The sequence below is a fragment of the Candoia aspera genome, chromosome 1 (assembly GCF_035149785.1).
Source record: "Candoia aspera isolate rCanAsp1 chromosome 1, rCanAsp1.hap2, whole genome shotgun sequence".
In the NCBI taxonomy this organism is placed as follows: domain Eukaryota; kingdom Metazoa; phylum Chordata; class Lepidosauria; order Squamata; family Boidae; genus Candoia; species Candoia aspera.
In genome coordinates, this window is record NC_086153.1 from 261,923,667 (window position 1) to 261,947,944 (window position 24,278).

At 40.0% G+C, this 24,278-nt stretch overlaps 1 protein-coding gene across 3 annotated transcripts in view; it reads left to right on the forward strand.

Annotated features, from left to right (window-relative positions):
• ANO1 (anoctamin 1) overlaps positions 1–24,278 on the forward strand; it is a 139,373-nt gene that overhangs the window by 88,513 nt on the left and 26,582 nt on the right. For 2 of the 3 annotated variants that reach the window (XM_063289588.1, XM_063289589.1), the window contains 3 exons: positions 17,295–17,377; positions 21,160–21,231; positions 23,935–24,012. In XM_063289588.1, the coding sequence (XP_063145658.1) occupies positions 17,295–17,377; positions 21,160–21,231; positions 23,935–24,012 (233 nt within the window). The remainder of the gene's footprint in view (positions 1–17,294; positions 17,378–21,159; positions 21,232–23,934; positions 24,013–24,278) is intronic. The other variant, XM_063289590.1, reaches the window with a different exon arrangement.

Here is a 24,278-nt window from a genome sequence, read left to right on the forward strand (position 1 = left end):
CCACATACTAGCCCTTGTGTAACCTTTGCCTGTATGGTTGCATTACAGCCTGGTATCATCACGTAAATATGTAGAAAGTAGTTAATCCTTGCAAAGAGAGAGAAGACAGTTCCAGTTGTTCTCAAGCAAGTAGGTTTGTGAAATTATTCTAAAAGCTGTCCCTGAATTCTAAACTTAATACTTTATCCAATTATCAGTTGTAGACAAGTCTCATTTGGGGCAAGATGCTTAAACCAGAAGGAAGAGATTACCTCCAGGTATTCTTGTGGACCCATTTTTAATTTTCAACTCAGTTTTACTTTCATTTTTGGTCCCCAAATCCTTTCTCAGTTTTTTTTTTTTTTTTTGCAGAGGGGCAATGCAGACTGACTAAAGACAGCAAATGTAATTCTAAAGGGCCAGAAGAGGGAGACATGACTGATACAATCAGGCAAATGATCAGATACCAGAAGGTAGCATGGGGGTAGCCGAAGTGCACAAACAATTTAAAACATCTATTTTTTTCTGACCTTGCTCACCAGCAGGCATACATACACTGAGCCTGGCTAATTATTGGTTGCGCTGAACTGTTTCTTGTGATCCTCCCCACCAAATATCTAGTGCAGGAGGAAAAGCTTTCTTCATATACTCTCCTGTTCTTCTTATTGTGTGGCAAAGTTCTCTCTCATCCTTTGACATATACTGAGATCATTTTAAAATTATGGGTGGACCCAACTCATGCTTTTCTATTGCTGGAAAGTATCAGTCACAGGAAATAGTATAAGGTCTGCAGAGGAGGTTAATGGAAATTATTGCCCTCCCTATTCTGTGGAGGGATGACTTTTCAATATCACCCTTTACTTAATTGTTTCCAAGAGAAAGTAAGGGAGGGAGGGAGGGAGGGAGGGAGGGAGAGAGAGAGATTTCTCTTCAGATTCTTTACCTGAAGTATCTTCATAAATATTCCTCCTTCAGAAAAAGAGACTGTAAGATAATTGCCTACACATGTAGGAACCTCAAAATCAAATGTGGCATTCAGGCCCACTTTGTGCATGAGATTTTGCAATACACGTATATAAATCTGTAGGAGGGAAATTGTGCAAGCTTCTCTTTTGCCATATGCATGAAACCAACATTAATGCAGCTCTCTACAATTTTCCTTGCCTCAGGAATTCTGGTATAAAGTTAGGCCAAGGAAGTAAACCATAATTTCAGAAGAGGGAATCCAGTGCAAAGAACTTCAGCAGGGTGACTCATACTGGCTCCTGCATACCTCATGACAGGAATCCATGTCTTCAAATTTTGCACTAAGCTGGCTATAAGAATCAGAAATTAAACTAAACCTAGGTATGAAGTTGTTGTACGAAGCACCACTCCCAAATATGGCTGATTAAAGCTGAATTTCTAAAAATGAAACAAGAAATACATTTCTATAAAATGCACTACAATTTCTACACAGGTGATTTTCACATTTTAAAAAAATCTGGCACACATGTCTTTCCTAAGAAAAGCATTATCATCTGTGATATAGTCTTCCTATACCATTCATGGTCTCCTGTTTCATGTATGACTTGCAAAAGGGTATTTCCATAACATAGTGGTAAGGCTCGATTGTGTCCAGATACAATTCAGAAAAAGCCGATGCTGAAGCCTTGGATAGTAACTACTGGTCATCATACAGGCAGCACTGATCCGGTCTGTTGTTGTTGTTCAGTCGTTAAGTCATGTCCGACTCTTCGTGACCCCATGGGCCATAGCACACCAGGCCTTCCTGTCTTCCACTGTCTCCCGGAGTTTACTCAAATTCATGTTCATTGCATCGGTGATGCTATCTAACCATCTCATCCTCTGCCGTCCCCTTCTCCTTTTGCCTTCAGTCTCTCTGAGCATCCAGGTCTTTTCCAGTGAGTCCTGTCTTTGCATTAGGTGGCCAAAGTATTTGAGCTTCAGCTTCAATATCTGTCCTTCCAATGAACAGTCAGGGTTGATTTCCTCTGGGATTGACTGATTTGACCTCCTTGCAGTCCAAGGGACTCTCAAGAGTCTTCTGACTCATGCCATTTTCACACGAATGATATATAGTGGCTTATCATGTCACAAAGCCATTTCTGTGGCGATAAAGAGCCTGTCTTCATTACTGATATATTAGCATAGCCATAGCTTGATGATGCTAAAAGACATTATAAATCTTAGTGTGAAAATGGACTTAATTCTTAATCTGAGAACAAATGTGAACAACTTTTAGTACATTTTTAATGCTGAAATTACCTTTAGCACAGCCTGTCCCAGCCTGGTACTTTCCATAGTCTTTATCCTATAATTGTCCATTCTTCTTTCCGGCACATTATGCAAAGACTCACTTCTTTGGAAAAGGCTGCACTGCTGGGAAGGGTAGAATGAAAGAGAAGAAGAGGACAGTCAGCAGCAAGGTGGATGGATTCAGTTACAGTGGTGATGAGTATACCATTGAGAGACCTGAAAGAAAAAGGGTTAGGGATAGATCATCGTGGAGAAAGCTACCTGTGTGATCGCTAGAAGTTGAAAACAAGTTGATGGCTTACTATTATTATTAGTATTATTAGTATTATTATCCAACAAGAATGTTGTTGTTATTTTTAAAATCCCCATTCTTCTAGCCAGTATGCTGGCTGGAAATTCAAAGAGTTGTTGACTAGCACATGAGGAGAGTATTGGGTTGGGGAAGGCTGTTCTAGGTCGAATGAATTCTGCTACAGGATGAACATCTTTTTTCCTGCTTTTCAACAGTCATAGTATGCCTCTATCTTCAGTGTTCCAGGGCCACCTAGAAGAATGTATGGATAATAAAGTAGCTTAGACAACAGAATGCACAACAGTTAGTCTAACCAACCTAACTTATATCTCCAGTGGGAAATCCTAATACTGTATGGTATTTTAAAAATTAAAATAATTGCCTGCTACCTAGAAAACTTTTTTTTTATGATTGATGATACGCATTATGCTGTTTCATATTAGAAATAAAGTTCAGGTTTCCATTTGTTCAGTTATATAGGAAATCAATTTTTTTCTTTTAGAATTTCAGTACAGACAGTGACAGTTCAGTAAAAGATTTCCTTTTCTCTAAACCATCACTTTCTATGAGCTGTAAGGCTAATCATACACATTTACCCTATGTAGTTGAGAGAATGGTGGGTGGATGTATCTGTAAGTGTTTATAGTAATGGCAGATTGAAATGCAGACTGGTGGAGTTTCGATTTAGTATCTCTGCTGCGGGGAACAGTGGGGAAGCTCAGAAGGAAAAAAGATGAATCTGAAAAAACTGCCTATGCTTCTGATCTAGATGGTTGGTTATCATGTAGTTTGTAACATTATGTGTAGTTGAGAATATGATAGATAAGGCAGAACAGAATACCATGGCTTTAAATATTTCATTCCCCCCATTCCAGATAAATATCTATCCCATTCCTTTTAACTTCCCCACATCTTTTTTTCCTTCACTACTCAAATACATGATGCAGTTAAAAGAATAGCCCTGCTGCCAAAGTAAGTTATTTTCTAGTTATTGCCTGAAATGGTTTGGTAAGTTTCATTTTCATAAATATATAATAAAATATTTTCCAAAATATGTTACTCCATAAGCCAGGGAAAGGCAATCTGATGTACACCTTGAAACTGCAACCCCAACAGTCCCTTGCATGTAGATGGTACCTGGGAATGAAATCCAAGATAGCTGAAAGACACAAGGTTACCTGTTTCTTTCATAGGTGGTCTCCCTCCTTGGCATGTCTAATTCAAAGCCTGGAAACCTGTGGCTTCTATGTCTTCCAGTAGTCCTGTTCAGACTAGCCAATGCTGTAAAATACTAGGAACTCAGCTTGACAGTTCTGGAGGTCAAAGTTTCCCCATTCTTAGTCTGGTTTGGTACAGCTATCAGAAGACCAAGATAGTTGATCCTGGAAAACCATATGGACTGATACAAAAGAGGAAGCTCCTGACCTTTAATAAATCCATAAAATGAAAAAAGCTCAGAAGGGGCAACTTGGTAACGCAAACTGCACCCATAGAAATTCCCTCATCAACCCAATTATTGAGAGTAGAATAAAAGCTCTGTCATCCACTGTAGATCAGGGAGACATTCCAAATCTGGATGCTGGATGAATTCAGATACTAGATCAAGCTAACAATGAGAAGGTATTATGGCTATGTCCTGCTATTGCCTCATCATCTACTTGTAAAACTGTAGAAAATATTTATTTATTTATTTATTTATGTCTCAAATTTGTACTACCACCCATCTCCCCACAAGGAGGGACTTTGAGCAGTTTACAATAAGTTAATCAATTAAAACATTAAAACAATAATGATAATAAAATATGAAATACAATACAGTACAATGTAAGATTAAGAAATGAAATAGAAATCCAGATGGCTATAAAAGATTATAAATATGAGGGGAGCACTCTGAGGTGCTCTAAATATTATTCATTTTCTCTCTGATTTCAGTCCTATTGCTCTGAGCTTGTGGACATCAACAGTTCAGTCATGCAGACATTCACTCAGGTATATAGCCCATTTAGTTGAATGAGTCTTACTCTCAGTAAATGATTGTAGAATTATAGCCTCAACATCAGTCATGTGTATGCCTATTCCAGACTAATACTCATTAAGCTCAATGGATTTACTCCCGGATAATATGTGCCAAAAAGGCTAAAAAAAAACCCACCCTCTCCTTTCTGAATACAGATGCACACTTGACATAATTGTCTCAAAAAATTCATGGCATTCCTAAGAAACAATAATACAGAGGTTTAGCTCAGCACAAGTTGATTGATGATTATGTGCCATTAAGTCAGTTTTGACTCTTAGAGACCGCATAAATATATTTTCTGCAGGATGATCTGTCCCCAACCTGGATCTTCCAGTACTCCAGCAGTGCACCCATCGCTGCTGTAATTAAGTTTATCTCCCTTGCTGCTGTCATCCTCTTTTCTCTTTTCTTCCACCTTTCCCAGCATTACAGATTTCTCAAGAGAGCTAAGTCTTCACATAATGTGCCCCAAATTTGATAATTTGAGCCTGGTCATTGGTGAGAATTCTGGACTGATTTGCACAATGATCCATTTGTTTATCTTCTTGCAGCACAGGTTATATGATGTTAAAAGATATGGAGAGAATACCCAGTCTATTCCTAGTTTAGCACATACAGCCCAGTCTGATTCCTTTGAGAACCTTTTGCTCCAGCAAAATAATGAATAGGGCTCGGGCTTGTATTGCGAAATCCCTACATTCTGCAATTTAAAAACCCTCATGTTATACCTCAATAGGATATTAAAAGCATGTGAAGTGACATGATATTAATTGTATTAACTTGATACAGATGCTGTTTTTTTTCCCATCAGTTTTGGGTAATTTTTTCTCTTTAAGTGCTGTGGCCAGCAGCATCATTTATATATTTTGTGGGTCTGCATGGGTGCTAAGTTAGCTGTGTGCATTACAGAAGATGTCATCCCGCTGAACATCATTTTAAAGCCTGTTGCCTTTTGATCGTGGAAGAAAGTTTACAAATTTACGAGCACGCACACAACTCAGGAAACGACTTCACAGAAATCCCAGTGGTCAAGAGTAGAGACAAGAATCTCACAGTCCCATATCAGTCTGGCTGACAGCAGGATGATGTGCAGGGATTGGTCCCACAAACTGTAGAAAAGCGTGCCTCTGTTTCTGCGTGCACGTGCAAAAAAGAGAAAGGAGAATGGGAGAGGGGAAACGGTGGTGGTAGCTTTGAGTCAACTTTCAGAGAATGGAAACAGAGCACCAATTTTGCCTGCTGAAGTCCCATGTTCAGTTTCAGATAAGCCTAGGAAAATGAACGTCCAAAGTCTTGAAGAGCTGCTGCTTTTCTCTGTCAAAAATACCAGCTAGATGAGAGAAAGAACTAATTCACCTGAAGGCAGTTTTTAGACTCTGCTCCTGAAGAGATCTGATTTTCTAATAGATCATCTTCTATTTCTTTTTTTTCCCCTTTAAATACATTTACAAAGCATACCTTCCATCCAATAAGAATTAAGAGCAATGCTCTTACCATTAAAAATATCACATCAGAAAACAATAAAGATGTAAGTATGACCATCAGTTTTAATCAGTGCAGGAAATATATAAACAATACACTTCTGGCAATACAGCTGTCTTCTCTTTCTCTCCATGGTATTATTTGTATTCCTAACAGCCCTACAAACTTGTAGCTTGGCTCCTTTTTCCGGAACAAACTGTGAGCCAAGGCATCTGGGCATTGTCCAAGGAAAATGCAGGCACAAGCTATATGTAATCAGAGAGCTAATATTTCTAAGCTTATTTTGAACAACTGGTACACATCAAGACATCTCTGTGCTCTGTGTTGTATCATCTCCAAGTATTTATCATGATGGTTTGGCTTCATACATGATGTGAAGCTTGTCAAAAGTGAAGTACAAATTCATTTTCTTCATAAAATGTCAAGCCCAACAACAAAACTGTTTCTATTGTAGATACGCAGTCCTAATTCTCATAATCATCATACAGACACTTATTCCCTTGAGTACAGGTGGTCCTCATTTAGCAACCACAGGTGGGACCGGCAACTCAGTCATTAAGTGAAGCAGTCACTAAGGGAAACAGCAACTAGGTTTACAATCTTACTTCAGCTTCCCTTTGCTTTACAGAACTGCAAAGGTCGTAAATGAGAGGACTGGTGACAGAGTTAGTTTTCCATCACTGTCATAACTGTGAATGGTCACTAAATGAGGACTACCTGTATTAATTTTGTTTTAATCTCAGATACTACTGTTGCAAATTAATATTCCCATTGTGAAATATATCCTGTCAGAACACATTTTTCTGAACTTGTGTCTTCTGAATCTTCTTAAAGACATCTAAATCACAAGGTAGTTGTGCAATAAAATTGAAGTATTGATTGAACCGATGATTGGGCCCAAAACTAGATTTAACAGATGGTGCAACATATCTTGCCCTAAATGTGTTTGGGCAGCTATTAACATAAGTAGAGGAATGGCAAAATACAAAGCCTGCTTAGTCTTTTCCTTTTACTGTGCTTTCCTCCTCATGGGGGAACAGGAACTGAAACTTCTTGGGTGAAAGGTGATGTCAGGTCTTACCTCACAGGCAGGAATAGGTCATGTATAAGCAAGTTCACAAGAAATCCCTCATTGTAAGTAAGTAATAATTATAGAAGAAAATAGGAAACCACAGTCAAAATCACCTCTGTGATTCAAGAATAAGTTCTATATAGAGAAACAGTGTTGAAAACTTGTGTAGTGTTTTTCCCCCTCTGTACATAAAAGACTACTTGGCCAACTCTTTACCATTGGCTGGTCTGTCTCTGTCTTTTATTTCTCTAATGGTCAGATTTGGTATCAAATAATTTTCCTTGACTGTGAGAATTAATTCTCGTAGACTGACAAACCACTGACCTTGAATTCAAGGGCAGCATATCCATCTGGCCTGGTTGCTCCTCCTTCAATCTTCCCAACCCTTTCCTTTCTCCACTTCCCCTTAGCCACTGCATGCCCTTCAGTTGCACCATGGCTGCCTGATAATGCCATGCCTTACACCATGCTTGAATTCTAGTGAGCTACATGAAAGTGGGGGAAAGAAGATGTTGGGAAGATTGTAGCTGGGCCAGTGCACAGGCATGCAGAGGTGGAGGTAGCAGAAGGATGAGGTGCATCAGTTTGCCCTATTTGCCTTGTCAGACGCCGCCTCTGGATTTGTTTTGGCCAAAGCCTGGAATAACCAAAATGGTCTGGACTTTAGTTAAGCCAAATTGCAACCCACCTGGAAAGGGTCTAGTGCTTTGGATCATTCTGCCCAGAGCCAAGAAATGCAGAACTTGACAAACCTTGTCCCTGTCCTGAAATACAAGAGGTATCTGTGCAACTATGCCATTTGCAATTATGCAAGCTGAGACAATTTTAATGAAAAGTTCCCTTATAAAACCAGGGAAGTCAGATTTCTTTATTTAAATGAAGTTTCTTGGCTAAAATAACCAGAATGGTATACATAGAATGCCAAATAAAACGTATACCCTAGCTAAACTAATTACTTATTATCTGCTTGATCAAGCTTTGGGTTATCTGCACATGTTCTGAGTTTATTGAACAGAGGATGACTGGAGAGTCTTTGATTATCCTCTGTTGGGCCTTCTGTTTAGATATTGGTAGGCAGCTCCTTCTTCTGAGTTTGATAGAATATCCAGGATAATTGGAAGCTATCCTCTTTGAGAAGACTATTCCTTCTCAAAGGAATGAAAAGAAGATGTTCCATCTCTGGTAAACTGGGTCTAGCCAGCAAATCTGACATTATGTAAAGGCTCAACCCACCTTCTTCATGATCCTTAGTGGTGCAAACTAGCTTACACCTTTCTTTTCCCCATTGAATAAAAAAGATTACAAAGGAGAGGCTGGGTGGGAGGCAAAAGCTGAATTGCATTTATTCAGATTATTCAGCAATGAATCATCTTACCAGATGTTTTATGGAGCACTGTTGCACCATAACAAAACATTAATCAATCTCCATTCACCTTTGGTTCTTCCTTATCCCTGCTAGTGTATTGCTCCTCTTTTCCTTGCTCAGACTACTTCATGTTCACAGTCAATATTTTATAGAATGACCAACATTGACATATGAATTATGACATACACAGTAAGCCCAAAGCCCCACAAGTTCTAGATAGACAGGAGGCCAGCAGCTGTACTGTACAGTAAACAGCTAGCTAGTCGAGGCTGCAGCCAGCCACCATTCTGAATGCATACATTTCCCCAATTTTGACTGACAGAGAGCTAAAGCAAGAAGATGCTGCTTCTGGAGGGCTATGACCAATGAGGGGATTACAGCCTGAACCGACCAGTCCATGCCAGACTTTCTTTTATGGTGCAGCTACCAGCATGGTAGATAACCAGGCAACAAGGGGGATGGAGTAAAATAGGATAGCAAGATGGCAAAAATGGCAAGACACTCAGGAAAATAGAATTGCTAAGGAGGGAGGACTGGAAGCATAATGCCAGAAGCCCCTCTACCCTGACACTGCTACTGCAGTGGGTGAGCAAACATAGAACACTGTCTTACATCCATCAGGCGGTTCTACTTGTCCAACCCAAACAGGACTCTGTCTGATTGCTTGGAAAGCAACTATTATACCACTGAGTTATGTGCCAAAAGTTTATGGCTGTGGTCTGCCTTCTGAAGATAAGTTGCATAGTGACCTAAGAGATGTTTGGTTGCACAGCTTGTGGCCTCCAGTAGTTTGGCAATTTCCAGCAACATTTTCCTGCCTGCCTGAGGCGTTCCTGCGGGCAAGGTGGATAATGCTGCATTTCCTTCCTTGTTTTTTAAGTGAATGGTATTGAGAGGATACTTGGTAAAGAATAGGAGCAGGAAGTAGGGCAGGGAGTTTGTTATCATTTCCTTTGATTCTCACCTCTCTCTGTGTACAACATACAACATACAACAGGGAGGCATAGAATTAAAAAGTTACTTCGAAGAAGCTTATATATTATGTTGATATTGTGAAGGAATATTTAAACTTACATACAGGATATACAAAACTAATTAAGAACCCTGGATAAAACCTAAAAATAAATAGAAATTATTAATGCTAAAAAAACAGTTTGCAAATTCCCATTGTTGATACACAGCTAAGATACATGGAGACCTTGTCTAATTCCTATTATTTTCCATGTCTCTAGTGATTTGTTGAAGACCACAGTACAGTATGTTGATCACATCTGTTCATAGTCACTTCAGAACTATTCTCATGGGGTTGGTTAGCTTTTCTCTGTATGCTTACTTCTTTCACAATTATTTATTTACTGTGTAGTCTGGGTTTGTTCCCACTATTCACATTCATGTCCCCAAGGCCTTCTATAATCTTGGTAGAGGATAGAGTGTTTTACACAAGCTGTGTTTATTGTAATTTAAAATTTGTCACCATCTCCTGCTTTATAATAATTTTCTTGCTGAAAATGAAAATACAGCTGCTTTCTGGATCCCATTCCAGTTACCAGTTTCAGCTCCACATGTATATATTGCCCTGTAACTAATTCATATCTCTAATTGAACTAAAGTGCAAGGATTTAAAATAGGTTTGCTCATACAGATCACCTAGCAAAGAGTTGGGGGGGAGTTTCAGGCACAGATTCCCTAAGGCCCCAGATATATTGTAGCTTCTGATTGACCACCTGTATTCTTGTGTCAGCTGCTCAGTTCCAAAGGCATTTTTTACTCAAGGAAATAAACCCTAAGTAGCTCTTTCAAGGAAGCAGGGATTCCAAAAATATTAACCCTACAACAAACGTGGTGGCTGTGAGGTTCCCTAGCATGATACTACATGATTGTGTAAGGTAACTGAATAAGCTTCAAAACTACTGTACTATAAATAAAAGCTTATAACAAGGTGCAATCTTCTGCTAAAACACTGCACAGGCTCTTGTGGTGTCCTGGCTAAGCAGAAGGTTCAGTTGGAGGGTCTCACTTTCTTATATTTACTCCATATTTTTTATCATTAACTAGTTTGTTGGCTGATGTTTTTGGAAAGGTGTTGTCATGAGTACTGATGGTGAGCAGGAGGGGGCTCCTATCCAGGGGGGAAAACGCATGCGTAGTACTGAGGAGTTAAGCAGCCATTCGAAGAGACACAGATCAGACTCACCTTAACTTTTGGGGTTTATATGTCTGCGTTTTTCCCACGCTTCTTCAGTTTGTTAGGATTTTCTGTCTAATGTAGCAGTAATAAAACACTAGAGACCTATTCCTTGTCTCACCGTGGTTCCTGGCTGTTAGGACATCAATCCTAACAAACTCCCTACTCCCATTGAAAGAGGGAGGAACAAAAAAAAAAAGGTAGAGACATTTGGGAAAATGTCTTCGGAAAACCAGGAAATTCGGCAGGCCATCCAACAACTGGCAGCAGCATTGCAACAACATCAACAACAAGTAGATCTCCAGATCAACACCTTACAAGCAGCCATGCTACAGCAGTTACAGCAACCAGCTCCAATTAACCCACAACCGGTACCAGCAGCAGCAGCAGCAGCAGCTCCACCAGTAGTCTTGAGATCCCAGGGCAGTCTACCAGAGAAATTTGGAGGAGAAGCAGGACAGTTGAGAACCTTTCTCACACAGTGCACAATGTTTTTCGACAGCAGACCGGCAGAGTTTCCCACAGACAGAACCAGAGACACCTTCATCCTAGGCCTGCTAAAGGGCCCAGCAGCCAAATGGGCTATTCCCATGGTGGAGAACAACGACCCAATTCTCAACAACTACCAAAATTTTCTGGCAGGGTTCCAAGCACACTTTGACGACCCAATCACAGAGGTCACTGCCAGCCAGGAAATTCAGAAGCTCAAGCAAGGCAACAAGAGGGTGGGAATTTACATTGTTGATATCAAGCTGTTAGCAGGAGATCTGGACTGGAATGAGAGTGCCTTGAAAGACCAATTCAAACAGGGGCTGGATGAAGAAATAAAAAATGAATTAGTGCGCCAGGGAACACCAGCTACCCTAGAAGGTTTATATCAACTGTCTGTGGTCGTAGACGCCAGGCTAGAAGAACTCAGACAGATGCAGCCGGGGAGAAACGGGCCTCAGAGCGCTTCCAGGATTTCCAGCTCTCTCCGCAGCATCTCTTTACTCAGTACCAGAGGAGCCGATGCAGATCGGGGCGAGCAGGAGGCTTATTTCCGAGGCTGAGAGACAAGGAGAGAGAGAGCCCTCTGTTTCTACTGTGGAGTCCAGGGGCACATGGTGAGAGCTTGCCCAGCGAGAAGCCAAGCAAATTCCATAAGAGCCCCAGGGCAAGCAGCAGAACCAAGAGCCACCTCCGCCTCCACTTCCAACCAGGGAAACTCCGTCAGTCTCCCTCCACAGGGCTCAGCAGGGAGACCATCAATCAATTAAGGGCTCATTCCGAGGATTCCAGGCAATCCTTTTACTACTTACCAGTCATAATACACGTAAACCCAGAGCACCAGGTCAAACTAGAGGCCCTCGTGGATTCCGGAGCTTCCACCAATTTTATTGATGTACAGACTGTACAAGACCTCGACATCCCGACCATAGAATTGCCACATCCCATAGAAGTTGAGACCATGGACGGCCAGCCCCTCAAGGCAGGGCCGATTAGAAGTTTCACAGAACCTTTGCAACTAACAACGGGAGACCACACTGAGTGGATCCAACTTTATGTTACTGCATCACTTAATGTGCCTATAGGGCACACCTTGGCTGAAGATCCACAACCCATTGTTGAACTGGACTACGGGAGCAATCTCCTTCCCAGCTAAGGAATGCCAGCACCACAAGATTCAAGCCGCTCTCCTCTCTCCAGCAACCAACGCAGTCACAGAAGCAGGGGAGGTCCAGTTGCCAGCCAAGTATGCAGATTTCGCAGACGTTTTCAGCGAACAAGAGGCCACAGCATTACCCCCCCATAGGGACTGTGATTGCACCATTGAGTTGATACCAGGAGCCAAGATTCCAGCAAGGAAACAATATCCCATGTCCCCCAAGGAACTAGCCACCTTAAAGGATTACTTGGATTCTAATCTCCAAAAGGGTTTCATCCGACCATCTACTTCCCCAGCGTCTGCTCCTACCTTCTTTGTACCAAAGAAACCTGACCCGTTGGCACTGGCAAACCAGGAGGCACCCATGAGAGTGGTGCATGATTTCAGTTCCCTCAATAAAGTCACAGTCAAGGAAAATTACCCACTCCCCCTAATATCTGATCTGCTGGATCGCTTACAGAAAGCACGCATTTTTACTAGGTTGGACCTCAGGAATGCGTACAATCTGATCCAGATGAAAGAGGGGCATGAATATCTGACTGCCTTCGACACCAGGTTTGGTAAATTTGAGTACCTTGTTTTGCCCTTTGGCTTGTCTAATGCAGGAGCCATATTTTCCCGATTTATGAATCAAATTTTCTCTGATTTACTAGATAAGTATCTGGTCATTTATCTAGATGACATATTAATATTCTCTGAGGATGCTACAACTCATGTAACCCATGTACGTAATGTCTTACAAAGACTGAGAGAGAACAAGCTGTTCGCCAAGCTAGAGAAGTGTGTCTTCGATTTAACTGAATTGCATTTCCTGGGCTATAAAATATCAACAGAAGGCATATCCAAGGATCCTTCTAAGAACCAGGCAATTATCTCGTGGCAACCCCGCCGAAATGTGAAAGAGGTCCAAAAATTCCTAGGGTTCTGCAATTTTTACAGGAGATTCATAAATAAATTTAGTGACAGGGCTAAACCCCTCAAACAGCTTTTGAAGAAAGGATCAAAATTCATTTGGGGGGAGAGGGAGCAAGCAGCATTCCAAGAATTCAAGCAACTCTTTGCATCCCAGCCACTTTTAAAGCACCCTGATCCCACAAAGCAATTCATAATGCATTCAGATGCTTCAGATATTGCTATTGGTGCTGTTTTATTGCAATATACAAACAAAACAGAGAATACATTGCTCCCTTGTGCATTTTTCTCCCGCACACTCTCACCAGCAGAGAGAAACTATGAAGTTTTTAACAAGGAGTTGCTGGCAATTAAAGCAGCATTTCAAGAGTGGAGGCACTGGCTAGAAGGTGCAACCTTTCATGTGAAAGTTTGCACCGATCACAAGAATTTACAGCTTCTACAAAACACCAGATCCCTCACCCCACACCAAATCAGATGGAACCAGTTTTTCTCCCGTTTCAATTTTGTTATTTCTTATGTTCCTGGGGCGCAGAACTGTTTGGCAGATGCCCTGTCTCGATCTATTCAGGCAACCCCCGCTACTCACCAGGAGGTACAGGCTACTGTATTACAACCTCACAACTTTCAGCAGTCTATGAGGGGGAACCAGACAGAGATTTTAGCAGCAGGCAGACAAGCAGAGGACCTATTTACAAGAGTCAGAGCTCAGCAGCAACAGGACCTGTATGCCAGGGCCAGGATGGATGACCTCCAGAGGGGCCCGCAAGACACTGCCTCCCCCTTTAATGTGGAGGCAGGAATCCTCTGGCATAGCGGGCGATTATACATTCCCCCCTCATTGAGGGAAGAAGTACTGAGACTTTGCCATGACCATCAAACGGCAGGCCACGGAGGTGTTTTCAAAGCTCTCCATAGAGCTCTGAGAGACTACTGGTGGCCTAAGATGACTGCAGACATAAAGGGTTATGTTGCTTTTGTAGACAAGCCAAGCCTCTCCCAGGGAAGCCCACAGGACTCTTGCAACCCCTACCCACCCCCAGTAGGCCTTGGGATACAATCTCCATGGATTTCATCACTGATTTACCCCCAGTCCAGGGGCTGACTTCCATACTAGTGATGGTGGACCTTTTCACTAAAATGGCGCATTTTATTCCTTGCAAGGGCCCCCCATCTGTGCAAGCCACAGCGCAGTTGTTCATGGACCATGTTTTTAGGTATAGAGGCATGGTAAATCACTTGGTGAGTGACAGAGGCCCTCAGTTCACTTCCAGGTTCTGGAGGGCGCTTTTCCAGTCATTAGGGGTCCAGATCCACCTATCATCATCGCATCATCTGGCTAGTAACAGGCAAGCTGAGAAAATTAACCAATGGTTACAGCAGTATCTCAGGTGTTACACCACTTATCAGCAAGACAATTGGCCAGCCCTGCTTCCCATGGCAGAATTTACTTATAACAACTCTGTGCAATCCTCTACCAAGATGTCTCCTTTCCAAGCACTCTATGGGGTTAATCCTCGGGTGTTGCCCACCTCCTCCCAGCAGGGAACTGTCCCAGCCGCAACTGATTTTCTTAAAGAGCAACAAGCCACACAGGAGTTGTTAAAGGAGCAGCTGAACAGGGCAAAGAGTGCTTACAAGAGAGCTGCAGATGCTCACAGACAAGAGGGGCCAGTGACTGTGGTAGGAGACAAAGTGTGGCTCTCTACCAAGTTTTTGACTTCTACCAGACCCTCCAAGAAGTTGGACTCTAAGTTTGTGGGCCCTTTCACTGTGTGGTACAGCAGATAAATCCAGTGGCTTATCGCTTAAAGCTGCCAGCATCCATGAAAATCCATCCAGTCTTTCACAGAACCTTGCTAGCCAAAGACCCTCCCCCAAGTACCTTACGATCGCAACTGCCCCCCCCTCCAGTAATTGTGGAGGGGGAGGAGGAATACAAAGTCGAGGAAATTCTGGACTCTAGGAGGAGGGGAAGGGGCATCCAATATTTAATACACTGGAAAGGGTACCCTGAGGAAGAGCGGACATGGGAAAATGCCAGAGATGTGCATGCACCTGCGCTGGTTCGACGATTCCATCAGCTTTTCCCTCACAAACTCAAGCCTTGCACTCTACCAGAGATTCCTCACTTGACTAAGCAAGCAGAGGAATCCCAAGCAGAGGAGTTCGTAAGTTGGCAACCTCCACCCCCGCCAGAGGCTCTGAGGCCAGAGAGAGAGGAGGAGGGAGAGCCGCAGCCCTCCACCTCAGGCTTGCATTTCCCAAGGGGGAGGGGGAAAGAATCTTCTAATTATCTACCTATTTTCCAGCAGCAGCCACCTGGGCCAGAAGCATTATCAGACCTGGAGAATCAGACTTACTGATTCATCCTTGGAGGAGTTTTCCTTTGAAGAATTTCCATCGTTGCCCAGTTGCCATGGGAGCTTGGAGGGGGAGATGGACTCTCATGAGACCTCTGGAAGGGAGGGGGCTGAAATGGAATGTGAATCTGGAGGGGAGGGTTATGTCATGAGTACTGAGGGTGAGCAGGAGGGGTCTCCTATCCAGGGGGGAAAACGCATGCGTAGTACTGAGGAGTTAAGCAGCCATTCAAAGAGACACAGATCAGACCCACCTTAACTTTTGGGGTTTATCTGTATGGGTTTTTCCCACGCTTCTTCAGTTTGTTAGGATTTTCTGTCTAATGTAGCAGTAATAAAACACTAGAGACCTATTCCTTGTCTCACCGTGGTTCCTGGCTGTTAGGACAGGTGTTCTCCCACTGTAATTCCTCTTTATAGATATAGAAGGGTGCATTACAATTTCAAGCTGGTAAACACATAGGGCACACATCAGGAAATTACAGACAAATCAAAGTCATGCTTCACTTGAGTATTTAACCAAAAAGCTAAAGTAAATGAGGGTCGGACAACTATGGAACAATCATCTGTGTTTCTTTTAGTCAAAAGTATTTGGTAGTGACTGATTCAGATCTAATGGATATTTATTGGATAGAAATAACTCTCCTTTCCAAAGCTTTATTCCTCAGAAGAATAGTTTCTGAGAGCAGTTCCAGTTGGGAAAGCAGTGCAACAGGAAAGGTTCCCCATATAAGGGCCCCTTTGGAATACCCCCTCCAGAGAATCTCCATTAACACAATTGAGTTGATAGTTCAAACCAAAGAAGTCATTTTTATTTTCCTCTTGTTTTTATTTGTGTGTCCATTTTATTTGTCTTTGCATTATGTTTGTTTTACAGTTTTATACTGGGCTATAGATTTTTATTTTGTTTTCGTTTGTGGTTTTAAGTTTTTGTAAGCCATCTTAAGGATCTTTGAAGGGCAAGTTATAAATGGATTGAATAAAGAAATCAATTTCCTCAGTGTCAGGATCCCAGTCCAAGTGGGACTGCATTTTGATCTTTAAACAAAACACAGAGAGCATTCTAATTATGGATCTCTCTGTCATTTATTTCTGCCCTTGTATTGAAACCAAATAATCTATAACCAGCTGCTGTAAAATTATCTAGAATGTTTTTTTTTACATTTGTAGATGTGCAAAAAGAGCCTCGTGTGGTGCAGAGTGGTAGGTGGCAGTATTGCAGCCGAAAACTCTCCCCGCGACCTGAGTCTGATCCCAGCAGAAGCTGGATTCTCAGGTAGCCGGCTCAGGTTGACTCAGCCTTCCATCCTTCCGAGGTCGGTAAAATGAGTTCCCAGCTTGCTGGGGAAGGTGATGACTGGGGAAGGCAATGGCAAACCACCCTGATATAGTCTGCCAAGAAAACGTCATGAAAGTGGCATCCCCCCAAAGGGTCAGACATGACTCGGTGCTTGCACAGGGGACCTTTCACGACATCAGATGTGCAAAAAACTGATGCCTGGACCATGTTTGAATTTCTAATAATTTATTGGCAAATCAATTGTGAATATTTCACATTGCCTTAGAACTGGCAGAATTATAGGCAGTAGGTTCAATTTCAGTTGGGGGTTTCTCTTTTGACAGAATAGAAAGCAGTGAAGATTAAAATCAGTAGCAACAACTAAATGATGGATGGAGATCATTTCTTTCTTCCCTTTTTCTCTCCTTCCAACTATGCAGCTGCTACATTTATGGAACACTGGAAAAGAAAACAGATGAGGCTGAATTACAGATGGGATCTTACTGGCTTTGAAGAAGAAGAAGTATGTTAATTCTGTTACATGCCATTTCATTGGTTGTTACATTAGCAAAGTGATCTTTAATTTTCAGCTGGTGACCCATTGGAAAGGAAAATCCTGCACATATACCATTTCTAAATTTGGGAAGGGTGTGTTAGTCTTGTTACCATGGAAGCACAAAGTCTTGGCTGCAGAATGAAAGTCACGCCTAGTAATGTGGGCATTAAAACATGTATAGCTCAAGAATTATTCCCTTGGTGTAGAAACCATAGTATGTGAACATCATACTCATAATTTTTTCAGTTTTGAGGATACAGTCACCATGATTACACAAGTTTACAATTAGCCAAAATGAACTTGCTGTATGAGTTCAAAATTAGTTAAATATTACTTCTATCTAGTATATTGATTGGAGACTGAAACTACTAACTTACAGTAGTAATAACTAAGGAACACAAAAAAAGGGAAATGTTTATCTTTTAAGAATGTTTTATTTCTCAATTCTATTTGAAATTTAAGGAAATGGTTTGTGAATAGCTGTATTTACAATACCATTTAGATGAAAAGGAGGTTAATCAGCCATTTAGTTTTAACTGAGAATTTTTATTTACAAAGTAATGTATTGACCTGACAAATTTAAAATATCCTATCAGATATCTATCTGTGTTATCAAGTTCAGTATTCAACCAAATAAATAAATATCCTATTAACTGTAAGTAGAAAGAGCTGGATCTCTTCGGGAAATTCAGTTCGTGGATTTTGTTCATATTTAATCTTAGGGCTATACAATATATTTATTAAACAGAACACTAAAAGAAGTACTGTTACTGGAAAATAAGAACAGGTAGAGTCTAATTAGCAACGTTCTTCAAGCCATTCCTTCTCTTGCAACAATTTTTCCACTTCTATGAGTCTCATACCCACCTCAGGTTTATTTTTTGTAATTTAGTTTTGAGACAACATAGCTGCAAAGGAAAAGGAGAATCACCCACCTCTCAGACTGTCAGCAGAAACTGCTTCTGCTAGTTTAACTCTAACATTGATGAATGGGCAATCACGTTTTGCTTATAAAAACCTGCGGCAAAGATGACCAGTCCATTCAGGCTCTCTGATGAATTACGTTCTAATAGTATAAATCATAGTTAATTATGTTGAATTAGTATTATAAATTTTAATTGATTAATCAGTGAATTTTGCATATTTTCATAAAAACAAACTGGAGAACCTATTGGAGAAAATTATGCTGTTAATTTTTTTATGATGCACATGCATGTATCACTGGAAAAGACCTCCTATGTGAGAATGGGACACCTCCCTTTTTCAGTGGGGTTTATCATGTGCATTTTCTTGATGTCATTATACCAATATATACTGTATAGTCACTTTTGAAGTGTGCTGGTCAATTAATTAGAACATTTTCTTGAGCAGAAATTTATTAAATAATAGATTTACCTCACAGCTCTATTAAATTTTGCAGCTGATATCTAAAAAGGGTCTTCAATGGCAATTAATTGGTCTAAGTCTGTGATTTCATTTGATCTCTGACCCAACAAAACATTAACATAAATGACATGTTAAAACTGATATCTAAATCTCAGTGCTGGGATGGTTTCATAGACACTGTAAGACAACTGTTCTTTTATTTTTGGCATCTTGTTGTTAGCTTACATGAAAGTCAGAAGGATTAACTGTATCCTTGCAGTAGGAAATATCTTTCAGGATTATGTTCAGTGTTCCCTGTAGTGATAACAGTGACCTGAGATAACTGCTGTTAATAGAATGTATTTTATTTTTCACTTAACATACTCCAATCCCAATAATCCAGTCCTATGATCAAAGCACCTGAGTATGCATTTAAATCCTACTGAAGAATGAATTTCTAATATGTTGGAATACTGCCACACAAGTGTTATTTGAAGTAGTTATTTCAATAATAGTTATTTATTTATTTGTTTGTTTGTTTATTATTCACATTTCTATCACCGCCCATCTCCCCCCAAAAGGGGGACTCTGGGCGGTTTACAATAAAATTCTCCTTAAAACCTCAACATCATAAAATCACCGAATCAACACCTACAATACTAAAATAATAAATATAAATATAGAATCCAAGTGGGAAATTTCCATTCGGTAGGGAGAACTCTGTGTCACCAGCCACCCCCAGGAAGAACTGTTGCCCTTCCCATCCCAGGCAAGGCGGCAGAACCAGGTCTTCAAACCCTTCCAGAAGGTCGGGAGCGAAGGGGCCTGCCTCACCTTGGGGGGTAGAATGTTCCACAGGGCGGGTGCCACTGCAGAGAAGGCCCGCCTCCTGGATCCCGCCAGGTGGAATTCTCTTAGAGACAGGGTCGGTAACATGCTCTCTCTGCATGATCGGGTGGGGCGGGTCAATGTTATGGGGATGAGACGGGATGAGAATTATATAAGAGTGCAGTGCACCCTGTATATTCAGTTGTTTGATACCATCAGAGTTCTGGGCCATAATACTATTTAGTTTTTCTGGATCTTGAGTAAATATGTTTCTTATCATGTTGACAGTTCCACAAAATAAATACAAAGGAAGACCTTTCCTGTCCTACACCCCATGGATATTGCTATGTACCCTCTAATTCTTATACAGTACCTGCATTCACACAAATAAAAATAATTGTGTCAAGAGTATGATTTTGCAACAGTGAAGTAATTTTAATTTTTATGTTTTTTGTGTTTTTTATGGTTTCCTGAAGGAGGCAGTCAAGGTTTGGCATTTTTGTTTTGTTTTGTTTTTTTATAATTTCTCTGACTTTTTCTCTATCTGGTGGTGAAAGATGCATTTTGATCTCCCCTCATTTTTTCCCAGCATCTGTCTGTCTTTAGAATTTCCACTGCAATTATTCTTTCCTCTTTTATAATATCCTCAAATGGAACTTTTTCATATCCATCCAATCTCAGTCCAATGCATTTTTAAAAGTAATCTCTAAATCTTTCAGCTGTCTCATTCTTTCCATTTCTGATTCTTTTCCACTTATTTTCTCTATATGACTGACTAAACTGAAATTATAATTTATTAATTTTAATTAATGGAACTGAAATTAACTTTTTTTTTGTTAAGACAGATCAAATTAATGTATAGAAGAGCAACCTTTAATTGTACATTTAAGCTCTGATCAACTTACCTCCACCCCCTTTTCCCATATATGACATGCAGTCTGTTCTGATATGGCCTCTCTGCAATGCCTGGAAAGAACCATTCAGGTTTAAAACAAATTAAAAATTAAAGCCTTTCAGTCAAATTGAATTCCTGATAACTTCATGAACATGTCCACGTAGTTTTCTTGGCAACAGTAGACAAATGGTTTGCTGTTGTCTTCTAGAACATTTTCTTCAATCTCACAGTCTAGCCTTCAGCCTGAAAATTCCCTTGGCACCCATCCAAACACTAATCAGGCCTGATCCTGCTTAGCTTCCAAGCCTAGACAAGATCAGCCATATGCTGTCACCTGCTGAGACTTAAAACATACATCAAGGGTGAAAACCAGCACATTGTGAAATCTGAAGTCCTTTGCTGTTATAGAAAATGGTTACAAGGCTGTGGTGCTACCCCAATTATATGCCTATTGGAGAAAGAACAACCTCAATCTAGCAGCATCCTCACCATTAAGATAAAGAGAGTGCATAGGCTTAAGCCACAATATTTTCAGCCAGTTAGTGACAAAGGAAGCCTTTTAAATTAAATTATAGCAGAACTTTACCCAGGTTTGTCATAATAATTTTAAGTTATATTCAATGAGTCTTATGGTTCCCCTGTATATGTGACTAATCTACAGGATCACCCAAGAGCTGAATATGAAGCTAAAGTATTAGAAAAATCTCTCAAGAAAGAATACAGAAATAAAGAGGTAAGATGACAATTTGTTTTTATTTTTAAAAAATTAATGTAATAAAAATTAAAAGCATGATTTATTTTTAAAATCATAGCAAAGGGTTTTCACATTTATGTTATCCATTGTAAAATATTACTATTCTAATATTATTACTGTTATTGAGTACAAAGGAATGAAATATTAAGAAAAAAGAGACAAAGGCAGTTAGTGCTACGGAGTACTCAGTCAGTCATTTATTCAAAGACAGTACAGTTGTGAAAATAGCAGGCGCTATTTTAAAAACCTTACTGAAATTAGAGGCATAATTTAGATTTACTGTCAGAATGTGAAAACAATTAGAATTACCTACCATGAAGAGCCCATCACTTGTGAGCCTTGTGAAGGTTTTGGAGCAGCAACCCAGTGGTACCGTGGGTATCTTCTTTGAGATCTGTGATCACAGAACTTTTAGTTATTGAGCTGAATTCCTTTTTATGGCACAGTAGTACAAAAACATACCTTGGGAATTATTATTCTGAACCACATGTCTAAGGTCCTGAACTTAATCACATCTTAAAACAGGAGAGACATGCTGCATCAGGCCAAGACCAATATAGTCCAAAATTTTGTTCCTATAGTAGTTTAACAGATGACTGCAGCAATCTTCTTCAGTCTTGTCCCTTTGCAGATGAATGGACTTCAGCTCCCAGAATTGTCAGCAATGGCCAGACTGCCTGGGGAATTCTGGAAATTGAAGTTGAGGACTGTCCATCTGGAGGCCTTCAGTTTTCAAAAGGGTAAATTACAGGAAGCCCTCCTAATGCTATTCAGAAGCATATTGGCTCTGATTAGGATTATGTGAATTTATCTCTTTCAGTTTTTCAGGCACTCGTTTGTTGTGTCCCATTCCTGTCTCAGTTTGCAAATACTTTTAAAAAAAACCTTCTGAATGAAAATGTGTGTGCATGTTCATAGGTGTGAAAAAAGGTATAGGCACATTCTGTACAAGGTTTTATATACACATTTTGTAAGAATTGGAAAATTGTATCAGAATGTTTAGAGAATGCAAAATCTGAAGGATAATAGCAGTCTGGTTCATGTATAGGTTTGGGAGCTGCAAATTAGATCAGATTTCTCTCCCAATTCTCATTCTCCCAATTCTCCCAATTCTCATTCTTATAAGACAATAACCATCATGACTATTAAGCATGATTATCCTGAATGAAATTGTCTTGGATGGCTCTGTTGAAATCATTCAAGTTCATCATAATTACATGCTGTGATAGCATATTCTACAGTTTAGCTCTTTGAGGACAAATGTAATGAAATGTTTTTCAATTTCCCACCATTTACTTTCATTCAGCAACCTTGGGTTCAAATAGGTTGAGACAAAGAAAACATTTTGTATCCGATTTTCATGTATATGCATACTTTTATATATTTCTGTTATTTCCTTCTTTACTTCTATATGAGATATACCTAATGTTGAAACTTTTCCTCAATTGCTTGGAGCCTTTAATTATTTGGTTTGCATTTGCCTGAATCTTTTTCAGTCTATAATATCCTTTTTAAAGTGTGCTAAGCACAATTATGTACAGTATTTCATGTGTCATCATATCATAAATTTCTATAAAGCATTGCGGTGTCAGCAGTTTTATTTTAGATTCAATCTCCTAGATAAAAATCATACCCAGGACTGGGTTGGCAACTGCATGAAGATTTGGAGGCATGAAAGAACAATCAGTGGGGTCTACTTTCAAGTAAATATAAGGAAGAACCCAGTACAGTTTCTACCAAAAATGGGCCAGAGTAGTTGAAGTCATTGTTTCTAACACAAAGATGCTTTCCAAATGCTCCTGTGTAGATAATAGAAAATTGTGCCATAATAGGAAAGATCTTCCAAATTAGTAAACAGGAAGTAGAAAATAACAGGAAAGAGGCTGAGTTTGTGGGTTTCGTCAAACTACTTAGGATGAAGTCCAAAAGGATATTTCCAAACATAGGAATGGGCAACAAAATGGTAAATGGAAATGGAATAACTGTGAATAAATAATGAATGATCCATGTTGGAGCAAAAAGGAAAATATAACCACCTTATTGACTGAAGGGACTGGACTGGTATAATTAATCAGGTAGAAGATGGTAAATAAAAACAACAGTGTGCAAAAATGTTGAAATAGGTATATTCAATCTTAGAAATTTATGTAGAAAGGATTTTAAAAATGCCAGTGTTGTTATTCTTGGGTTATCCATCTAGAGTATTCTACTCAACATATCTCAGAAAGGATAGTGTACAGTAAGAGGAAGCAGGCTGACCTTCTGGATTTCTTTACATTTTGCTTTTGATTTCTTTGTTCTAAATAATTTGTTTCACCTGCAAACATAGTCATCCCATTGTTCATTCTGATTCCAGATCATTGCTGAAATAACTAAATAACTGACCATCTATCAGCTCTTTTACATATTGTGTAAATAAAAATGCTTATACAATGTGTAAACACTACTGTTGTTATTTTGCCAGTAAATTCTGATTATTTTCCTGTGGTTTTACTTTGAATTTTCTCTTTTATAATGTCAGAAGATTTAACAGCACCATATGGGCATCTTTTATTTATTTTAAGTTATATCATGTCCATATTCTATTCAGGGGATTGATTGATTGATTGATTTACATATGAGTCAGTGCTTTGTAACAGCCATATTGGATTATCCTTTTCTGTTTCCTTCAAATGCCATCAGAAGGGCCAGCAATTGCCAGAAGAGGCAGCCAACAAATGGCGACAAAGAGTTAAGAGAGTCATGGCTGGGGTGAAATTGGTACATTTCATTAACATTTGTGGAAACTTTCTGAACTATGAATAACTATAAAACACATTTTTCTTTTGTCTGTTTATTTTGTAATATTCACATATATGGCTTTCCCTTCCCCTGTCTTCATCACTCTTGTTGAGATGGGTTTTTGCCTTTGTTTGGAATGGCACTGCATGGTTGATCTTTTCATATTGGTTGATGTGCAGCTCTTACAACACTGCACATGCCTTATGCTTGATGGAGTTGCCGGACTCTTTTTTTTTTAAGAGAGA